This window comes from Fringilla coelebs (assembly GCF_963513975.1).
Source record: "Fringilla coelebs genome assembly, chromosome: 8".
Taxonomy (NCBI): domain Eukaryota; kingdom Metazoa; phylum Chordata; class Aves; order Passeriformes; family Fringillidae; genus Fringilla; species Fringilla coelebs.
The window spans coordinates 26,222,913-26,245,292 of NC_140066.1; the positions used below are offsets into that span (position 1 = coordinate 26,222,913).

Genomic DNA, 22,380 nt, shown 5'->3' on the forward strand with positions numbered 1-22,380 from the left:
ATTATGAATTTTCTACAAATTAGAGACAGATCAGAAAAAAGAGAGTGAAAGGGTGAGGGGAAGGGCCGCAGGGGTGAATAGTGGTACCAATTCCTCTCCCCCCACCCCCCACTAAAATTGAACACCTGTACAATGCAGTTCCACTATGGTCTCAGTATAATGTCCACATGCACAGGCTTAAAGCTAAAAACCCTTTGTCATCTGAAGAATTAAAAAGTCCAAATGCAGTGAGATCTCCTTTTTTTTAGATACAGATGTTGGTGTCCTCGATTCAACCATTTACATAGGTAGGGATTTCTTTTGTGCTCTGGGGCTCAGCAGCTGTGGAAATACTTCCTGTGGCAAAAAAACAAAATAAAAGTCAGTAAATAACCTGCATATTTAGTCAAGGAAGATGCTTGCAGGTATCACCTTGATTGCCTTTGGGATTCAGCTGTTCCAGACTGACACATTCTTTCCAGAAATATTTTCTTGTCATTCAAACACTGAAGATGATGTCGTGTTCTTTTGCTAATGAAGATGATTCACCCATGTTCAACGGTAGAGGGAAAGGCAGGAGCAGAGGGGTGGAGGGAAGGAGGGGTTGAGGTCCTCAGAGGAAATGTGCAATTCATTTGCAATGATAAGGTGTTGGAGATTTCATAAATAACCTTAACCTTTGCAATTGCAAAAGAGGTGCCTAAACCACACACATCCAGAAAATAGGAAAGTGAGGTTTTGTTGCCAGAGTTTGGAGAGAAAATTAAATGATGCAGGGACATTAATTCTGATTCCTCCAAGGCAGGATCCCTGAATGTTAGTCAAAGGTGATGAAAAAAAAATTGGTTTCTGAACAAGCATACAAAAGAGAAACACCCAATTACAGTCTTGCTTTGTTTTCCCAAAAGAAAGAAAACTCATTAGAAAAGAAATTGCTGATTTCCAGAAACAGATGAGGTGGTTGTATAGGAGAGTGCCTTTGCACTTTCTATTCTGCTCACATCTAGGTCCAGACCTTCTCATTTTGTCAATGAGCTCTGATTCAGTTTTCTCATTCATCTCACTGACAGGATGGAAAAACACTCTTAGGAAGTTTGTTGGACTGATTCCTTTTGATACATAATTGAGTCTGGGTATCTCACACATTTAACTTTAGTGCTTGATCATGCAGTCACAGGTGCAAACCAAGGAGTTGTAAAAGGCCAATTTCTGGTGTAATGCAGTGTTCAGTAGCACAGCTGGAAAATGTATAAAATTCTGGCTGCTATAGAGACAGAAATGCCATAGATGGACCAAATGAAAACCTACCCCCAAGAATTGCTTTTGGTTTCTCTTATCCTGGAGCCTTCTAGGGCTTAAGTTTCCACCACCAGCAAGAACAGTTTTGAAGGTACCTTGGATAGAAGTAGCAGTGACTGACCCTTTCCACTGCAGTCTGAAACTGCAGTTTGCACTTGTGAAAACATGAACCACCACCACCGCATTATTTTCAAAAGGGGAAGCTCAAAGCCCAAAGCTCACCCAATTCTAGAAAGAGAGTTCCTGACATCAAACTGGGTGTTTCCCTCTTAGCATCTTACAGCAATTTTGCCTTGGAGGTTTTAAAGGGGGGAAACACAACAAGAACAAGAAAACCAAACATTAAAAAAAATGGTTAAAGTTTAGGACCCACCGCTCTGGGTCTTGGCTTGAAATCTCTTGGTGATCCACAAGCTTTTTGGAAGTCCTCTGTCCAGACTACCTTGGTTGCATTTCCTTTCCTTGGGTTCTGGACTGTGGCCTGAGGTTGCTCTGTATGGGGAATACCACATGGGAAGGTTGGTCCTCTCACTCCATCCTGTGTTCTGCTAAGCAGGGGTGTCCAGGTCTGCTGATAAATAGCTGCTTAAAAGCTTTAAATAGGTAGAAAATCTCCCTAGTGAACGGGTTAGGAGAGATCAGCATAGACTGCAGTGGAGCTTCCAGCTAAGACATCAATTTCATCAAGAGCCTTTCTCCTTTCTTCTCCCAGGTTGTTTCACAGGCTGCAATCTTAGCATATCACACTCCCCCTTTTAATTGTCCTTTTCCTTGTTCCTTCTCTGCAGCAGCCATGACTGCAAGCCTGCTTTAGCAAACACTCCAGTAGATTTTAGGAACATCCTCAAGTGAGATCTAAGGTTTGTTTAGGCTGATGAAACTGTGCAAATAAGGAATCTCAGTTGCAACTGTGCTTCACTCCTGCCTAAGTCGCAGAATCACAAAACAGTTGGGGTTGGAAGGGACCTCTGGAGAACATCTAGTCCACCCCCTCTGCTAAAACAATTTCACCTAGAGCACGTTGCACAGGATCCTGTCCAGGAGAGTTCTGAATATCTCCAGAGAAGGACAGTCCACATCATCCCTGGGCAGCCTTTTCTCTTTAATTCCTCTGAAATAGGTGCATATCCTTATTTGCAGGGGTACCTCCAGTCTGGACCTGCAGAATTGTCACCTCATGAAGGAAGCTGACCATTGTCTAAGCAGTCCTGGCTTTAGCAGAACATGTCTCCAGACTGAAACCTCTCTGCTCTGTCCCAGTATTTCTACTGTAGCCAGGGTATCAGAAAACAGACTGATCCCAGAATGCCTTGTCCAAATCACTTTAGGTCCTAAAAAAGCCTGCTTTTGGAAATAATCAAACACAGAGGCCTGTGAGAGAAGTCAGCCTGAGGAGAAACCCAGCTGTCCAATGCTGAGATCCCAGGTTTTACTCAGTTTATTTGGGAATCAGCCAGACTAACACTGCTGCTGGCAACAGGGTCTGGCACAGCACAAAGATCCCAGCAGTCAAAACATCAACAGATATTTAGCTTTTAGATATTACTTACCGAATCACCTGCTCACCTCCATGTTCCAGGTGAGCTTCATCAGTTCTTCTGGCTATGGGGCTTAGCCCCACAACTATATCAGCCCCAGCAAAATAAATTACATTGCCAGCAGGATTTTTTTGAGAAGGGGAGGGGATCTACGTAGAGCAACTAGGAGAGAGAAAAAGCCTAAAGTTGTTCCCCTCCCTTTCATCACATGGCAGTGAGGGAGAGGGAAGAGTTAGAAGGTTTCCTGTAGCAAAACTAATGTTGCAGCAGAAGAGAACAGGAGGAGGATTGTGCAGGAATATGGGAAGAGGGGAGGCTGAGAAAAAGGTTAGCCAATTATAAGTCGGAGTCTGACCAGCTGCAGGATGCTGCAAGTTATTTACCTATGGGGTGGACTTCCAACTTCTCATCTACTAGTTGCTCAGGGCTCATCAGCTCACTTTGAGGGACATTAGGTATGCTTTCCCTCTGACTGACTGGACTGACCATCTCTTGATCTTTTTCATTCTGCATCTGTGCATATATATTAAGGCCAGGAATCTTCCTAAAACATTAACAGAAACCATCATTGTGTGGCACTCTGGCAGATGTAGTATCAGCTTTTACAAACCAAAAACCAACTCATTCAGAAAAAGAAAGCCCAGCAAACAAACCCCAAACACCTCAGCAAAAGGCAGAGAGGGAGAGAAGGAAATGGCTCAGGTCATACCTTTTGAACTTGTAGATGACAAACACAGCTAGTCCCACAAAAACAACAGAGAGGAGCATCAGCATGGCTGAACCACTGTGACTGGGAGTGAGGTCCACCAGGGGAGCTGCAAGAGAGGAGAAGGTTAGAGCCACCCCCAGCCAGAAATGAAAGCTGCTCCCTCCAGAAATAGTTCATTCTCCCTTCTTACTGCACTCGGAGCAGGTCTGCACATCTCCTGGGCTTCTCTCACTTTTTAATCCACCTGAGAAGAAACCTAAATTCAGATCACCTGTGGTGCTCAACACACTCAATGATGTGAAGTTCCACAGCTTTCCCCTTAGAGGACTTTCTTTCAGATTCAAGAGAAAAAACCCAAAACACATCAAACCCAATCTTAATTAAAGAGCCTCTCTGTATTTCTCCTCAGTTTTGCTCACCATCTTGCCAGAACCCCTGCCAAAACAAGGCCACCCAACCCATCCAGAAGCATGGATTTCCCAGAAACACAAAGTGAATGGTATTAAACAGTTTCCACCACTCTCACACTCACACACAGGAAGGCAGTGAGCCTCCAAGCAGTTTCACATGGAACTGGAGGAGCAGGGGAGTCAGTTGTTCCTGCAGACTCCGTACTGCAGACAGACACAGAGCTCCAGCTGTGCCACAACAAGGAGCAAACACATCCTCACACACAGAACATGGCCCAGGTAGTGCCCTCCTCTGCAAGGCAGTCAAAGGCAACTTGAACTGCTGCCAAACACGTCCTCCCCCTCTTGCACCTCTTCACATGCACTGAACAGACCACTCCTAAACCAGAGCCAGAAGACACAAGGAAACAGGCTCACACAAGCAAAGGCACACACATCACATGCACACGTATTTTCAGCTTCACACCCAGATTGATAAACCCAAAATTTACAAAGAGAAGTGAAAAAACTTCCCCTTCCCACATCTAGCAGGATCCAGAATTAAAGGATCCATTATTATGAATTCCTCACACATCTCCACTCTGTCCCCTCTCCATCTGTGTTTTGTGGGTTTCTGCAGTTCTGTGGGATGACAAAGTGGCTCTCCAGCCTATTCAGATTCAGCATCACTCAATGTTCCTCTCTAATGCTGCACTGAGAGCCTAGTAATAAACAGCTATTTAACTGCTTTGTGAGGAATATTGGCATGTTTTCCTCTGCCTTAGAGCTGAAGTTGTTGTCTGTTGGGTTGGGGACATTGGTTTGTTTTTTATCTCATGAGAAGAAGGAATGAACGTGATGAATGAATCACAATCTGTTGACGATAATTGCCATAAATTAATCCTTCCTCCAGTGTGGTCTGAACAAAGAAGAAAGAAATCTAAAATGTGCTGAGGCCAACGCTTGTCATTCTTCTGTGCCCCAAGGAATGCACACACTCACACACAATACACACACAGACAGACTCATTTCTACAGGCTCTGCTTGAATGTCCGCTCCAAGCTACTTTAGATACCTGCACTTCTGCTCCCTGCAGGTCCTCTGCTGCAGGAAATGCTGCTGTGCATGGGCAGGCACACGCAGAGGGGAACATCAACGTGCACTGAAGCACACAACATAAATGTATGTGTATACAGATATCTGTGTGAACACTTCCAAAAACACATTGAGCTTTGTGATTCAGCTGACTACAGCCCACAGCTACCAGAGTCCAACACAAAATCAGTGAAAAGGCTGGGGAAGAAGGGATAACATAGCCCAGAGCAGCACCTTTGGGCATGTGCATCCCCTGGGACTGTTTTCCAAGGGTTGCTTCTGGCATTGTACTGTGTTCCAGGTTTCCCTGGTTCATTTTATTTAATTTTTTACAAAATCTTGGATTTCCAAAGGCCAGTTCTTCTTATTTTCTAACAACCAAAACAATAGCTTTTAGCAGAGAAGTAAGTCTCTCATGACTCTTTGTCAAATTCTGAACTATTCACAAGTTTTGTTGTCATGAAATTGGTCCTTTGGCTTAGATGGAGAACGTGACCTCTGCAGCTTGTTAAGGAGACATAAACCCTCAAAGATCTCACAGTGGATGTTCTCTGGGTTTTTAATACATAGTTTGGCCATCCAAGCTCATTTTGCTTTCTTACTGAATCCTGTTTCTTCAAGAGACAAAATCCTATAGGGTTCCTATAGGACATTGTGAATCCAGTTACAGCAATCACTCACCAGTGGCTTTGAAAAAGTACAACAAAGCCTACCTTACAGAAAAAAATAGTGTTTGCATCTGTTATGGACAAAAAGTACTTCTTCCTGGTGTCTGTGTGTAAATACAAATAAAAACATGCATTTTTTGGTAAGAATTAGGAACAATTGCACGTAACTCCATTTTTGAAGCTGACATTATATGCTTTTGGTTCTAACTTGTCAAAAAAAAAAGCATTTGGCCATCTGTTCCACAGCTAATGGAAAACAGAAACATACAGCAATACTCTCAAGACAGATATTAGAAAGCTCTGCTTAGGAAAAATTAAATATTGGAAACCCCAGGCCTTCCTTTTGGGGGAATTTAAATCCAGTCACATTACACCCTTTCTTAAAAGTCTCTCTTTTCTTACTCTTTACAAGGCAGTATGTGGATGGATACCTGGTTGGGAAAATCCATTCATACCACAAAAAGTTTTTGGAGAGCAGTTTGCTGGTACAAATGAACTGAGGGTTTAAGTTTGCAAGTTATCAAAAGAAGCTGATCCCAACTGATCAGACTTATCAGCAGTGTCTGGGGAAAATGGACTCCTAAGAGTGTGGACTGGTTTGTCCATTCTTGTTAAGTGGGACCCATGCTGTGAAATGAGGTTTTAGCATGCAGAATAGAGTGACATATGTAATTAAATACCAGGACTTCGGAGATGATTTTGAAACTCGATTAGTTAAGGCCCAAACTGCCTGATCTTATTTTAGTGCATATCTATATTGATCTGGTCTTTCATACTGCTGAACAACTTTTGAGCAGTGTTTAGTTGCTTTGAATATTTGTTGACTTTAGAATATCTGAACATATCCAAGGCTAGCAGGTAACTTTTGCACTGGGGAACCCAGGCTGAAAATGCCATGGTGCTGCTTAACTATTGAATATTTCAGAGATAACCAAGAAATACACACTTCTGCTGCTACTTATACCACATTTCGAAAAAAACAGTAAATTTTTGCACCTAAGAAAACAAAAGGATTAGCTGTAAATGCAAAGCCACTATAACTTTTTGGCATGATACAGAAAGGTGAGGTAGAGCAGACATTTTAATGTCTGCTCATATACTGCGTTGTTATTGTGATATAAAAATAAGAAATGTTTTAAATACAGCTGCTAACACACCACTACCATTGATATATAGCTCACTCTGCTATAGAGCAACACAGAAGGCACACACAGAAAGAGGATACTCACCTGCTGTTAAATGGGCAGCATGGACAAGGATTCGAACTCCTGGCTTCAACTCAAAATGGACCAGGTTTTGGTTCAGTTTCTGGATCAGCGATTCTGAAATCTGGGAAGGGAAAAAACAACAAACAAACAAACAAACAAACAAACAAAGGCATTTGCTAATTTGTTTCTGCTGGCAAAGCAAAGATTTTGCAGACTTTCCAAGCACAGATTCCTATATCTTCACAATGAAGGATTTTGGACAGAGTGGTTTGTGTATGGTCAGCACTGATGGAGCAACAAGGCGCCCAGTCACACCTCTGTGAGAGCAGCCCAGCAGGAAAAGAGAATTGAGCCCCAAAAGAATGTTCCACCCTCATGTGAAAGTGGCCACAGGACCAGCCAGCAGCATCACATCAATGATCTCATCCACTGTTCAAGAGAAAAGGAACTTTTCAGTTGTTAATGAACACTTGCTCCTAATAAATAACTTCTCGCTTGCTGAATTGCCAGTTTCATGCTCTTAGAGGATGTTCATAACATGTGATATACCTGAATAAAAATGAATGGTTTAGATCCTTGCCACAGCTTGCAGTTATTTTTCAAGTTCTAAAATCAAATTTCATTTCATCCAGCGCTGAGATTCAAGACAGATGCTCCCTAATCCTTAAATATGTACCAGAACCAGCTTGAATCTGGAAGTGTTTACTGACTACAGAATGTGGCTTAGACAAAATGCATGTTCCATCTCTTCTTCTGGGTTACATTCATAACCCACTCTCTTTCATGGGGGAGATAGTCCGCAGAGCTTTCAGATCACCAGGTTATCTTTCCATAACTGACATCAACAGAGCCCTAGCAGAAATGAAGCAGATTATTCCTCCTTTAAGGACACAACAGAAAAGATGAGCATTTGTTGACATAAGACCCTATGAAATGTGTGTTTGTACAGTAAAGGAGCCAAACTTTGGTCCAATCTGTTGGCAAACATGCCTTTTTTTAAGTCAGTTTGTCCCAGTATGCACAGATCCAGTTTTTCCACATCACACTTCATTACATGCAAGAAGTCTCAGGCATGTTGCCATCAAAAACAAAAAATCCAGATAGATTAATCAAGGAATGGAAGCTTACAGACATGGTGTTGACAGTTTGTTGTATGTCTTTTGTATGTTCATTTGCCTGACTTCACATTTTGTATGTTCATTTGCCTGTATTTCACATTTTCTTTCACATTTTCCAATTGAACAGTCACAGTTCTCCAGGTTGGCTTATGAGGGAGAGTTGGTTGGAAAACTGGAAACACAACATCCCCCATAATATGCAGTTGATGAGAATGGGTTTTTATAACCATACCAGGATCAAGTGGAATCGTATTCTAGTGCTCATCACTTAGTTCAATTTGTTTTAAATAAATCCTTATTCCTTCTTGAAGATTAATGAAAAATTGTCAGAAAAAAGAACATTCCAATAATTTTTACACCATCTTTTTCATGTTCTTCATTTTTGTCTGGTTGAGCTATTTCAGTAAATTCTACCCAGATATGATTAGATATTTCTTGGCTATCATTCATCACACTAGGAGATTTATCTGCTTCTTTTATTTTTTTAACATTCTTAATGGTTCTTTCAATACTCTTGGCTCATACACTTCATTTCTGGCTGCTGATCACTTGAATATGTGCCTTTGGTCCAATATCAATTTGGCAATAACTCTTACAGGCATTTTATTTATATTTTTAAATATATCTCTTTAAAGTTACAATTTATTTCATGGATGCCAGAATGAGCAATAAATATATTTCTTCCAATAGCAAGAAAAAAATACCACCTGCATTCAAAGAGCCATCTGTTGAGCTCAGAGCAGCAGGGATGGTGACACAAAGATGTGCAGTACATGAAGAATGCCTGGGAAGCAAATTATAGCCCTCTTTAAGGATTTGAGCATATTAATAACCAAGATTGACAACTATAAAAAGTTTTTCATCTCTAAAACTAGAGCAACAGATGCAGATTGATATGGTGTAAACCAGGTACCTTAATGGCTCATGGAACTAATGGGGAAAGTATCATCCTGGCTGTATCCAGTCCTACATAAAACCTAACAGTTCTCCTCCATAACCCTGCAGGAATTTTCTTTTCTGCTCTGAGATCCTGATGCTGCTGGGGCAGCTGAGCCTCTGGGGGGGGGGAAAAAAAAAAAAAGCATATACGAGTCAGTAAACTAAAGAAAGGAGACAACCACATTGTGTGTCATCCCTCTTCAACACATTGTGATACCTGCACAAAATGGCAGGGAAAGAGCAGAGGTAAAAAACATACATGATGCCTTCTGTACAGCAGAGGCTTACTGTGGTATGTCACTGAGTCTGCAGCTAGCACACGTTGTATGTGGCACTGGAGAATGGCCTCCTCAAGGATTTGGGCAAAAAAATGGGAGAATGGGAGAGTCTGGAGAAAGTCAGCATGAGAAGGTACAAGAGATTTGGTTGGGCACTGGTGACTTGCAGGGGCAGTGAGATCCCTGGCCTGCCTGCGGGCTCCTGGGGCACTGAGTGAAGAGGCAAAAGAGCAGCTGAGAGGTGCTGAGGCTGGTGTGGGAGAGAAAAATCAACAGGAAAAGGAAGAAAGACAGAAAGAAAGAGTCACAACTGAAATTTATTACTAATGTATTGCTTTCTTACTTGATTATGAATGAGGACTTCATTGTATAACATCCTGTACCAATTCATCTCAGACTAACAAAATTTTTGCCTGAGACCATCAGTGTCTCAGCAGAGGCTTGAAACAGCCGTAACTGTTCCAGGACTACACACAAAGTGTCAAAACTGGCAGCAACACTGTTCATTCTGTGCAGAGTATGAAGCATATTTCCTTGGCTCAATTAATTACATGTTCTCCCAGTAGCTTTTTGTGTACAGCTTTTTTCTGCTTATTTTTTTTTTGATTTTTCCTTGGTCTTTATGGAATCAGAACAAGTGAAAAAAATTAGTAACAGCCTAAGATCTTCAAAAGTGCCAGAAATTCTAGTGAGAATCAGACATCTGCCTTCCTCAGGCAGCTCTGGAGATTCCTGACACACGTCTGAGGGAAGAACAGATGCATTCAGACGTGTTTTTACAATGTTTGCTTGATTGGTACAATATTTTCATTTTTCTTTATGTAGAAAACAACATTCTCTTCAAAACAGACATACAGAATGAAAATGCATTTCTGCACTCCTAAAAGTTATCTGAAATAGAGACCATACATAATGACTTACAAAAGCCAGTACTGGAGGTCAGTGAGTAGCTTGCATAAACCTCAAGGGCCAAATTTTACATTGGGATTGGACACTGCCATCCAAAGCTGGACCTGGCAATGTTTGTGGTCCTCACTTGGTCCCAAGAGGACCTGTGCACGGAGAGGTCAGTCAGGACATTTGCTTTGAGATTGCAGAACAGACTCCTTCAAGCCTATTTCTAGCTCAGTTAACAGACTTTAACCTAGGAGTGGTTCTGACTTGACTTATTTGCAGTATTAATATAGTGTCTCTGAATTAAATTTCTACACAAAGGCTGATCTCAGTTGTTGAGGTAATAAAAAGGTTTCAATGGTGAACATTTTGGGGTTTGTGCTTCCCTTTATTTCTGCACTCAAAGTGATACCATGAATGCGTTTTGGTTTAAAAAGCAGAAAAGGAAACATCAAAGTACTTTGACCTGTTTCAAAAATAGCAATGCAACTCCAGTTGAACAGCCAGACCTTCATCTGGGGAACAGGTTGGCCTCAGGCCTCCCCCTCTTCATCTCTCCCTCCTGGAGATGCAACTAACTTAGCTGAAGACAAAACTTCTTAGAATAGAAACCTCTTAATTTATAGTCTTCAAGAGTCTCTCTTGTGAAAATAATTAGCTTTCAAAATTAGTTTTGGTCCTTAACTGAGCCTCATTGACTTTATCTGCTTCATTTGCAGAATTAAGCATGATGTGCAAAAATAATTCAGTAATAGGAACTATTCTTCATGTATCATTTTTCATCAAAGGACACATAATGAATAATAATAACAGACAATTTGTGAATGAAAAAAAAAGAGATTCCAATTTAAAAATGGAACAAAACAAAAATTAATTTGGCTGCTCTTAGCATTTTGTCAGATTTAAGACTCTAAAAGAACTATGTGAACCAAGAAGCAGAATTATCACTGAGAAGGGCATTTTCCCATACCTTTATTGACTTTTGAAACCCCTGGTGTAAATTATTTTAGACTAATTGAATGTGATTCAACTGTGCCAGTATGCACTAGCTAAGAATCTTGATAATTTTATAGATACTGTGTAAAGATCTCAACTAATGAGTGCTACACTTCTATTCAATTCATTGAGCAAATCAATAAACAACTAAGGAAAGAATTAGGCACATTGATTTAGTAGGAAGAAACTTGAACCAACATTGGGAAAGTGAAGTGGGAGTCAGGGCCAATGTGGATTACTTTAAACTATGCCACTTGCCCTGGATAACCTTGGACACCTCACGTGGGGCCTCTAAAGCTTGCTTGCCTTAGCACTGAAAAGAGCACAGTCACTGACTTCCTGGCTCCAGCAGGAATTTCTGCAGCTCTTCAATGAAAGATGCTAAATTCAAGCTGTTGGGAGTATCCAGGGACACTGCGAGAGCACGAGGCAGAGGATATCCCTGTGGTTACTCTGGGACAAGAATGGAACAGCAGATATGAACCCAGAGACCTGGACATAAAAGCCAGGATCCACTTTTGATGAACAAAGGCAACCAAAAACAGCCTTGAGAATCAAGGGCTGCTCTGTACTCTGAGCAAAAGATGAGGGAGAGAGGGCTGATAGTCAAGTGGCAGGAGTTAACTGAAAGGTATTAAGACAAGAGATTTACACAGCCTCTCCTACAGCACACAAGCAGCTATTAAGAAAAGCTGGCTAAAGAAAAAAGCCCCTGGTACTAGGTCTTTTGGTTCACATTATTCCAGTCTCTCCTCATCTGCCTTTACTTCTTAACACTGGTCTAACCTCCCCTAAGTACCAGTGGAAGACTTGATCTTCATTTAAAGGCACAGATGTTAAAAAAAATCTCTCCTAGTAAACATTAGATGATTTACCCTAAATATCAACCTCTTCCTGGAATTTAATTTCCAGGACTGAATTGGCACAATTTTCTGTAAGATTTGAAGGCATTCACTGTCATGATCTTGTTGCTAGAAGTATTTTGGTGATGGGCACACATGAAATACATTAGAGGAAAGAAAAGTACTGAAAGTAAATACACTGAAGCTTAGGAGGGTGGGCAAAAGAAAACCCCAAACTCTAAAATAAGATAGAAGCTCCATCAGCTGCAAAGAAGCAGATGTAAAACTAAATCGGCTTTAAGGAAAGAATCCCAAGAGGTCCATCCTTAAAACCTTCCTGAATGCCACTCTCAATGGTTTTAAATTCACAAGAGGTATTTAATCTCTGCAGTTCATCACTGTCCATTTGATAATCAGTCATCCATGTCATTTCCCATCTCTTTGGCTGGATACAGATACTGGCCACAGCTGCAACATATTGAGTACAGTTGGCTACCAACCAGCTGATGTTACCATTTGCCAAAGTCTCCATCGTGCTATATTACTGAGAACTCTTCTCAGAGAAAAGATTAATGGCCTCAAATGTCATTAACTATTTGCTCCTACCCCTGTTTTGTATTCTTTTACAGCAATTTTGAATATGCAAGGGAAAAGCACCCAAATGGAGAACTAAAGAGAAAACCAGGATAACACCGAAACCTTTACTTGATATGAAAACATCACTTCAGAATTCTCCTTCTGCTTACATTTCATTTTACTAAAAGAAAATGCATTTGTTATGTTTGAGAAAAAGCCCCCACTAGGAAACAACATGGAAAGAAGTAATTTGTGAAATGCATAAATAAAAAGACAACCCCTCAGAATTCTCCTCCTGAGTAAAACCATGAACTGAAATAAAGAATAATCGTAACTGACCTCTACTGAATTTTAATTACAATATTTTCCTACTGAACATTTATTTTGAACTGTATTTGTCCTAAAAGTAACTCTATTTATTGAAATGTCACTATTAGAGATTTGCCTTTCACTGAAGAGAAAGAAATTTGTGCTAATTTCAGATTTAGCAGATCTGAATTTTGTAATCAAATCCACCAATCCCATCCCTGAAGATGGTGTGACAACTGCATTCCAGCCCGAGTGGCCAGTGGCAATTCTGGGTGGCTGCTTTTGCAACATTTGGGATATTTCAGTGTTGTTTGGGATATTTCAGTCATAGCATGCAAATCAAAGACCAGTGTTTGACAACTGCCAATTATTTCTACATTTTTAAACAGAGTGGTAGTCTGTCCTCAGCTACTGTCAAATGAAGCAGAGCAATCAAATGACCCAATTAAAAAAGAAAAAGAAGGAAAAAAAAGGACACAATATTCCTGTCATAAATGCAAGATTTTGCAAATGTGTTTTGGGATTCTGCAGGATGAAAAGGCCTTTTGTTTTTTTAGGAAACTGTGAAGAATAACTTTGCATAGACTACAGAAAGTGGAGTGGATCAAGCACTTTTTTTGTGTTTATGTATTTATGTATTAGGTGGAGTTATCCTATGTTGCACATTGAGAAAACTTCCCCAGACTCACATGTAGCAGGTTCTTTTTTGGCTATCAACAGCAGTCAAACTTTTTAAAGGTACTTTATTCTCCAGTGGAAAATATTAGGTATGCAGAGTTCGCATTTCTAAATGCAGATATTACAATAATTGATTCTATGTATACATAAAAAAAATAATATGGGACAATTGTATGAAAGTGATACATCAAGTGAGAAGGAAAATGACATTTACCATCTAACCACAGTCTCAAAGAGAGCATAAGACACAAATGCACTGCCCTCATGAAAAACTGCATGGAAATGTACATTTGTCAAGTGGGGCACTACTGCAGTCCCACTACTACTGGCCTACTGTGTTCAGACTCATAAAACATGAGTGGCACAAAGGAGTTTTATTGACTTTGATAAATGGGAAACCAAGACCTAGATTGTCAAGGCATAGTGGACATCTAAGTGCCTCTGAAATCAATGGGAATTATGTACCTAGAGATAAGTGGCTGGACAGAGGGACCTAAAAGTATGTTTACAAAGCCAAATGACTATGTATCAGATAAAAACAGAACAGCTGAATCCATCTCAAGGGAAAACAGCAAAATGTAAGCTTCCCATGGTAATTAAATATGAATGAGATTTATTGGTAAATGTGAAAAGTCCATGAAACCACATACATCCCTCATGGTTACCCATGGCAGAGCAATGGTCCAGCTCAGGTGATGAAAAAAGAAACCCCTGTAATGAAGTGCTTCCTTAAGGAACCTTTTTCCACTGCAGTACTTGTGTAAACTATTCCCATTTTATTCCCTGCACACTTGGAAGTTTTTCTTCTAAATTAGAAAACATAATTCAGAACTGTAACTCCTTTGGGTCTGCACCTGCAAACTGGCAAGCTCACATACGTGCCTTTGAATAGCTTATTCCTTGCCCATGACTACAAAACAGACTTCTATTCCTACCAGAAAAGAGCAAATGCATTAGAAGTACCTCAGAAGCAACTTAAGCTTCTTAAGCTCTAACCATCAAAAACATCTGCTCCCAATACTCATCCCAGCAACTTCAAGCTTGGGGAGAGGCTGTGGAATGAGCTCTGAGACACTTTGGGCAAGGCATAGCGAAGGATCACAGGCAAAACTGATGACAAAACAGGAGCAGTATCAGAATATGCTTCAGAGCAGAGGACAGAGACTCCCTCCGTGGCCCTTGGGCAGTTCTGACAGAAAACCCCAACATTTTCTACTAGAGTTACTAGGAAGAGGAATGCAGCATCCACAGACCAGAAAGAAAAACATTCTGAACATCCTGGGTTTTTTTCTAAGAAAAGAGCTGGCTGCAAATGGCAAATGGTTTCTCTCTCCTCCAAAGGTTACCATTTGGACCCTGCAGGATGCCAGAGATGTTGATGGAGTTACACTGAAAATGACATTTCTTCTTGTCCATAAAAAGGGCCATGAGAGCACTGCCAGGGCTTCCTTTCTCCACAGTCACAAAGTCTGTTTTTACAGAAGAGGAGAGGCATAAAAAAAGGGAGAAAGAGAAGCTGCTGAGTGCCCAAAGGGGGCTGGGTCAGATGTAAATTTAAAAGTTTATGGACTAGCTTCCTTGCCAATTTATGAAGGAAGTGAGGAGAAGGGGAAATGAAAGAGAAAAGGAAGGAAAGATTTTGCAGAGCAGTAAATCTCCATATTTTTTTTGTTTATTACATGGGTGGTGAAAATTTGAGAAGGTCATTTGTCAAAAGAAAAGATGACATCTAGAAATGCTGAGCAAGGGAAAGCTTCAGAATATGGATGACCTGGAGGTGTGAGGCTCACAGCTAAGTTAACATGGCTTGAGCCATGGACATGGAGTGTGGAGAGGCAGAGCTACAGTGGTGCTTCCCTCAGGGCCAAAGTTATCTTTGCCCCTGGAATCTGAACTAATAAGCTGAGAGGCAGCAAAGGAGCTATGGGACAAGAGGACACAGTTCAGTGGTGCACATGGCAGTGTTAGGCTATCAATTGAACTCAATGGCATTAGAGGTGTTTTCCAACCTTAACAATTCTACAGTTCTATGTAATTTCAGGATTTTTGCCCAGCACAGTGTTTTATCTTTTAATAACAATCCTGCTAGGCCCATCTGGTTGACAGGACCTTTTGGGTCTGCAGAGAGACAGAGTCCTTCAGTCACCATAACCTATTTCAGCTGTTCACAGAGAAAACAATCCACAGCGGCAAAGAAGGCAGGCAGATTATCCAATCCCATCCCTGTGCCTTAAACTAATGAACTGCCCAGGTTTACCACCCAGCTCTGTCCTCCAGTGCTTCCTGGACTCTTGACAGTGTCATAAACTTTGCTCCACAGCTCCCGTTGGCAGGAGTCATCCCCTAAATCCTTTCTTCTTTCTTCCTGCTGCCATGTAGTAAACAGGACTTCTAAGGGAACACAAATGGGCATCTAAACTCCTAAAGACAGCTCCAAAGCCTGTTTCCAGTGCTGGGGAAAGAAAAAACCAAAAAAACTGCCCAAACCAGCCAACCCCCCCCCCCAAAAAAAGAAACATTAAAAAAAACCCCAAAGAGGATGTAATGTGTAACAGTGAATCAGATGCATTCCTACCATAACTGTCAGTTCTAACCATACACAAATCCCATATACATACAGATATATATATATATATCTCATATATACACACAGACACAGAAATGCATGCACATACACTTCTCCAAGAATGGACACAATACCTGCTCTAGGTTTGCTGCTGTTCTTTTTTTTTCTCCTGTGGCATCTTGATATGGTAAAATGAAGAGTTCAGCAGACGTGGGCAGGCCAGGGAGCACTGCAACCAGAATGTGCTTGCTGGAAATACCTGTAGCCTGATACAGAGAAATAATGGAGACAGAAACAGTGTGAATGCAGAGAGCTTCTTCATTAAAGCATCACAGTACATTCACTGTGGAGGGTGTATCTCGTACATCTTGTTGGCTAAAATTTTTAAGTTAGGACTTTAATATCTGTAATTTTGACACATTAGACAAAATTCAGAAAAAAAGTACCCTAAAGGCATTACTACCAGGGTCATCTCCAATCTCATGTTTCAGCTGATGCTACACAATCAGATTGCTGAGTTACTATCCAGAAAAGGACCTACTTTGGCCCTCAGGAAGTTTTGTTAGCCAAAGGAAGGAGAAACAATTTGATGAATCTTCCCCCATTGCCTTTCTGTTGTGAATTATCCACCAAAGGCACTTAAATCTCAAGGTTTTGATTTAACCTGAAGTTTTCAAGTGCTGAATTTAGTTGGCCACTTTTAAAGTGGTGGGAAAAAAGTGCCTTCAGATACAAGGACAGATCACAGATGCACCACAGAGATTCCCTTGCAGTAAGGACTTGGAAACCTCTCAGAGACTAACTGGCCCTAAATCTCAGGAATTCTTCTCCATGGTAGTTCAGGAGCAAAACCACAGAGGAGTTGCTCATTGGAGGAAATGGTGGATGCAGGAGAAAGGGTCAGCAAAACTGATCATAAATCACCATTTGCTGAGCCTGTCCTGTGGGTAACCCGAGAGTGACTGCTGACAGTCTGGGGAAAACCCTGTGGAGTCCCCTCCACCACACACCAAGGAAAAGCATGTGTCTCTTTGCTTCCTTTCTTCATTTTGCCTTGTTTTGTAAAGTGGATTTAGAAAATGGTTTTAGTGGATTTAGAAAAAAACCCTTATAAATTTATAAGGGTTTCTTATATTTTTTACAAGTATTCTGTGAAGCCAGAGCTTATAGTATTTGTGCTTGCCTAACAGGTTGCTTTAAGGTGTCAAGAAAGACTCAGTATTGCCTTCATTTTCAGAGGCTGGGAACAATTTTTTTTTCTTTTTTCAGAAATGAGATACAGTAATCAGAAAATCAATGATGCAAGCAAATAATTATGATCAAAACAAGAAATAGGATATTTTGTGGTAATATGAAATTATCCCTACTCAGAGTAAAGATCAGGTTTTAGTACAGAACTGTAATTTTGCAGGCAGAATTTTATCTCAGTGATATTCTGTAATAAGAATATAATACTTTAATAAAAGTTCATAAAAATTCTATAGCACAGCTATAATTTCCTATTGAATTATTTAGTTATTTGACTCATTTTTATACCTTTTACTTAATTGCTGTAGAAATCTACTGGGTTTATCTTTAATTTTTACAGGAACTTCTCACAAAGGCTTGTTTAAGGTGAATCATTTAGCTATATAAAGATGGATAATTAGCTATCAATTTTTATTTTTTCAATCAAATAACAAAAAGACTCTGTATTTTCACTGCTCTGCTTTTGGAATGTAGCCTTGGTACTGTGGTTTTACAATTTTTCTTTTTTTATGGTTTGGTTTTTATTGAGCTGTTTATATTCTGAAAATTCATCCTGAAGATAAATGGATCCTTGAATACTTGATACAGACATAAATACGTCAGAAGATTAAGCTCCAGAAAAATGCTCTTTTTTTCCCTTTCCTCATGTCTATTAACAAAATTCCAGAAAAAAATCTCAGAAACAATCCAGACAGGTTTGTGCATCTGATTAGCACAGTTTTTTGCACAGATGATGCCACAAATAACACTTAAACTTGCTAATAACATCAACCAGCCTTTTGTTCTTTCAAAATGTGAGAATCATTATTTAAAAAAAAAAACAGAAACACTATTTCAAACAATTCCTTGCACTATTTTTCTACGGAAATGTAGAAAAATAGTGTATTTTTCTAATACAGATATGTCTTCTAACTCTTCTTACCTCCTCAATTTCAAATGCAAATCTTCAGCTACACTGGAATATTTTTGTGACATTGTGTTCCATAGTTAAAGAAGAAACTTCAGAGAAAACCAGCATCCAATCCTGCCCTGTGAGACTGATGCTATATGAAGGACTTCAAGTACTTGCTGTGGCGTTCTTCTGTGTAGTAAAAATTGTTAAATTTTTGGTCTCACAAGTTTTCTACAGCATATTTGCGATTCCATTAGAACTGTGTTGCTTTATACTGAAGGCTGACTCTGGGCACCAGATTGTCATAGGATAAGATCATTTCACCTGTCTAAAATTAAGGATGCTGGCCTCAAACACCATCAATTCTCTTTTTCTGGGTGATGGAAACAAAGAGACACCTTGAGAGAACAGCTGATCCAGTCCTAATGAAGGAACAAATCAGAAACGAGACCTCTTATAACACAGGCTATGCACACAACTTACCTCCACCAGAGCTCTCTTGACTACTCTGCTGACGTCCCTTCTCCACTCTGGGATATCTGGGTTGTAGTCATCCAGGTTTGGAGAGAACGACAACCTCAGGGACTGAAATTTCTCTGCAGATACAATGCCAGAGTGGTGAGTCAAGACTGAAATGCCTTAATGCCAAATGAGGGGGCAGAACCTTCTGAAACCTAGTGCAGCCCATGTTTTGCTTAATCAATTTGCAGGTGGTGCACAGACTGTGAGGGAATCCAGCAGTGCACCTGAGAGACTCAGTGAGAGATGTGGAGAACCTGGGAGATTCATCACTTCAGTGCCTTGGAAGTGAAAAAGTGATCAGTCCTTACTTGAGTGGATGAATAGCACTGCAAAGGGAGCTGTGTTAGGAATGTAAATGAAATGTTACCTTCAATTAGATTTCTGGAGCAGGCATGCCCTTGTAGGAAGCTGTGATTGGGCTCTCATAGATATGGCCAAACCGTAGAGATCTTAATTGGAAGGGAACGGGGATAAATATGGAGAGAGGACTAGCCTTGGAAAATGTACCTTATCTCTGTTGCTGTTTACAGAGCTGCCCACATTGATCACTATCAGCTAAAACTGCCATTCCCAGTGGGTTTTAGGCTCCATCTACACTATACAGTATTAGTGTGCCCTAACTGCTTCTGACACATGAGAGCAATGTCAAATCAGTGCAGATTTCTGTGCAGAACTGCAGCACACAGCATTGATTTATCTTTCAAGCTGAGCTGCTTTTGTGTGAGTCAAGAGGCCTCTGCTGGCCAAGAAGGGGGAAAACCAGCTTACAAAACACACCAACATTTTGACAATCATGTAGGATGATCAAAGAGTGATGGAGCACATGCAGAGGGCTCTGGAAAGGAGATCAATGCGCTGCAATCATGTCAGTCTGCACTAATGTCAATCAGTGGCCTTCAGAGATACTACACTGGACTGGTAACACTGGAATTCAATTTATAATCTCACTCAAAGCATTCTGGAATAAAGACCTCTTGTTGCTGCCAGCTATCCTGGCTCTCTAAATGTTGACTATGGAGAATCCTGTGTGAAATAAAAGGGAAAGAACTCACCATACACTGCAATAGTCTTTGTGTCCTGAAGAATGGTGTTTCCTGCTGAGACCTGAACTGTGATGGTGTTCATCCCTTCCACAGAAAATGTGAATGTGATGCTCCCTTCCAATGTGATCAGTGGCTGCAAATACATCATAAAAGGAAAAATTCAGTTAATTTGGCTGGAAAGGGAAAGCAAAAATGAATTTGGCTCTCTAACCTATTGGGATGGTTTGAGGAGTTAGTTCCAGATTGGAAATTTCAGACTCAGGAGGGGCCCTGTGACATGGCAGCTAATTTCCTTGGGAGGGCACATGAATCCCAGAAAGGGATGTTCTCCTGAAGCTCAGAGTAAGGTACCTATAATTTCCATAGGAGCTATGTAAGATTCCAGTGCTTCCTTTCCACTTGGCATGTTGGTTGTTCTGGATCCTATGTTAAAATGCCCACCTTTGCCCACTCCCCAGAGGGGCCTGATCCTGATATAAAGGCCTGCAACATTGACTGCTCAGGTAGCACCCTCCTTTCCTAAATCTACTGTAAGTACTTTATTTACGGTGACTCAAGGGGGTTGTCACAGAACCATCCAAATTAAGATATCACATTTGCTGTCCCACGTTGTCCTTAGATACAGACACATCGTTTTGGTTAATTGCTCATGCTTGAGAGGACAGAGATCCCTTCAGCTGTAAACAAGTTCATCAATGAGTTGTGTCCTCCAGCAGACTCTGACTTAACTTCTCTTTTCACTTGTTAATGAACTCTGGATGAAATCTTCAAAGCACCCAGTATTAAGTCAAACTGTTGCCATTGTAGTCTATAGTAAAACTCACACTTCAATGAGAACAGAATTAGACCAACCCTGATCACTTAGGAGCTTAGGAGATCAGAGAGAAGGTTAAAAGGTGACAATCACAGCCTGTAAGTACCTCTAGGGGGAGATGATTGCTGATAGTACAGAGAGTTCTTTAATCTACACAAAAAGGCATAACAAGATCCAACAACTTGAATCCCAGACTAGATAAATTCAGACTACAAACACGGTGCATGAGTTCAAAGCTCAGAATAATTAGCTGTGGGGAAATAGTTGGAGGAGATGGTCAGAAGGACAAGCAGTGCATTTTCCATCATCTGAGGAAAATTATTAATGCAAAACAACAACAACAACAACAAGAAGTCAGGTCCTGCCCTAGTCACAAAAAAGTTAACTAAAGCAGAAGGTACTGATCAAACTCTACAATCTGCATTATACAGAAGAGAACAATGCGTGATTATGAAGGTTCCTCTTGGCTCTACAACATCCATGACAACCTCTCCCCTCAGAAACTAATTAGGGTTTCTGGGTACTTTAGTCACAATTATATGTGAAGTAACAGTTCTAATGTCTGTGCAGATTCACCAAGACTGCAAGAGCAGAGGCAGCAGAACATGATGGATGATACACTCATATCTGAGCAGAGCCCTGGGGCAGGGAGGTGTGGTGGGAAACATTTCTTCCACCCATAGTACATGATAATAAGGTCCTTTTGCACATGTGGTTTAGCATAGGGTGTTGGGGTTCAGCATAGATCAGTTCCAGCTATAAACACAGCTTCAGCTTGAAAGGCTGTTTTCCTTAAAAAAAAAAATCTTCCAAAGCCCTACCTTGTTACTGAAGAAAGGGGGGGTGAAGAAAAACAGTAGAAACTCTTCCCGATTTTGGTTAACTATGCTACCCTTGGATGGAATTAAGGAAGAAACCTATTGACAGTTTGCATGAAATAGCAATAAAGCCTGCAGCTAAGTCACAGCCACAAACACAAAGCACTACTTACATTTCCATGTCGGTACCTCCAAGGCCCATTAGTATCTCGGTATTTGGTTTATAATTTCCTTGCATATGTGACTACACAGAAGCATTCCCAGATCCCTCTCTCCCTCCCTCTTCTGTCAGAGAGCTCCTCCAGGGTTATTTTGACCTCAGTCCATCAGGAATACAAACCTCTGTGTTGTTCCCAAACCACCAGACATAAGTAAGTGTTCCCACTTGGCTTGGCCACAGCACTGCTGTGGCATTGATCTCCTTGTTCTTCGTGGTGACAAAGGGCAGAGATAAGTGAACGTGTTCCAAGGGGCCTGCAGAAACAGAAGCAGCAGGTGAGTCCTCCCTCCATCTGAAAAGTCAACCTGGGTGGGATATCCATTGGTTTAGGGAAGAAAAGTCTTCCTTAAATCACTGCGGGACATGGCAGAATGTTTTGGCTTGGTACTATTTCAGGAGAGGAAGGCTTAAAACTGTTCCTCAGAGAACAGGAGCCACCTCTGAACCTGGAGCTGAAAAACTTGGACTCTCTACTGCATGAATGTCATAAAATCAGAAGCTTATATGACTTTTACAATAGGGACAGAGCCCTATTGTGTGAATATGGCCTTCAATGCGAAGACATAAGAATGTGCAGAATGAAGGGCTTCAGTAGATATGAAGCATCTTTGCTGGAAAACTGCTATGATTTGGTGAGCTTCAGCAGAAACTCTTTCTGAAGGCAGCTATTCACCGAATGCCTGCATTTTATTGTTACCTTATACTCCCTCCTTTTCATCAATAAACTCTTTTGTTTCTTCAA

At 40.8% G+C, this 22,380-nt stretch overlaps 1 protein-coding gene across 1 annotated transcript in view; it reads right to left on the reverse strand.

Moving 5' to 3' along the window:
• Nucleotides 1-279: 279 nt before the first annotated feature.
• The window catches only part of LOC311156398 (VPS10 domain-containing receptor SorCS1-like), a gene marked incomplete at its 3' end in the record, with an annotated part of 256,332 nt that continues 234,231 nt past the window's right edge, over nucleotides 280-22,380 (reverse strand). The window contains exons 20-28 of the mRNA XM_084210272.1: nucleotides 21,759-21,892; nucleotides 19,796-19,919; nucleotides 18,705-18,817; nucleotides 16,216-16,347; nucleotides 6,907-7,006; nucleotides 3,526-3,631; nucleotides 3,200-3,360; nucleotides 1,652-1,770; nucleotides 280-336 (exon numbers count right to left, since the gene is read on the reverse strand). Coding sequence (XP_084066398.1) covers nucleotides 280-336; nucleotides 1,652-1,770; nucleotides 3,200-3,360; nucleotides 3,526-3,631; nucleotides 6,907-7,006; nucleotides 16,216-16,347; nucleotides 18,705-18,817; nucleotides 19,796-19,919; nucleotides 21,759-21,892 — 1,046 coding nt within the window. The remainder of the gene's footprint in view (nucleotides 337-1,651; nucleotides 1,771-3,199; nucleotides 3,361-3,525; nucleotides 3,632-6,906; nucleotides 7,007-16,215; nucleotides 16,348-18,704; nucleotides 18,818-19,795; nucleotides 19,920-21,758; nucleotides 21,893-22,380) is intronic.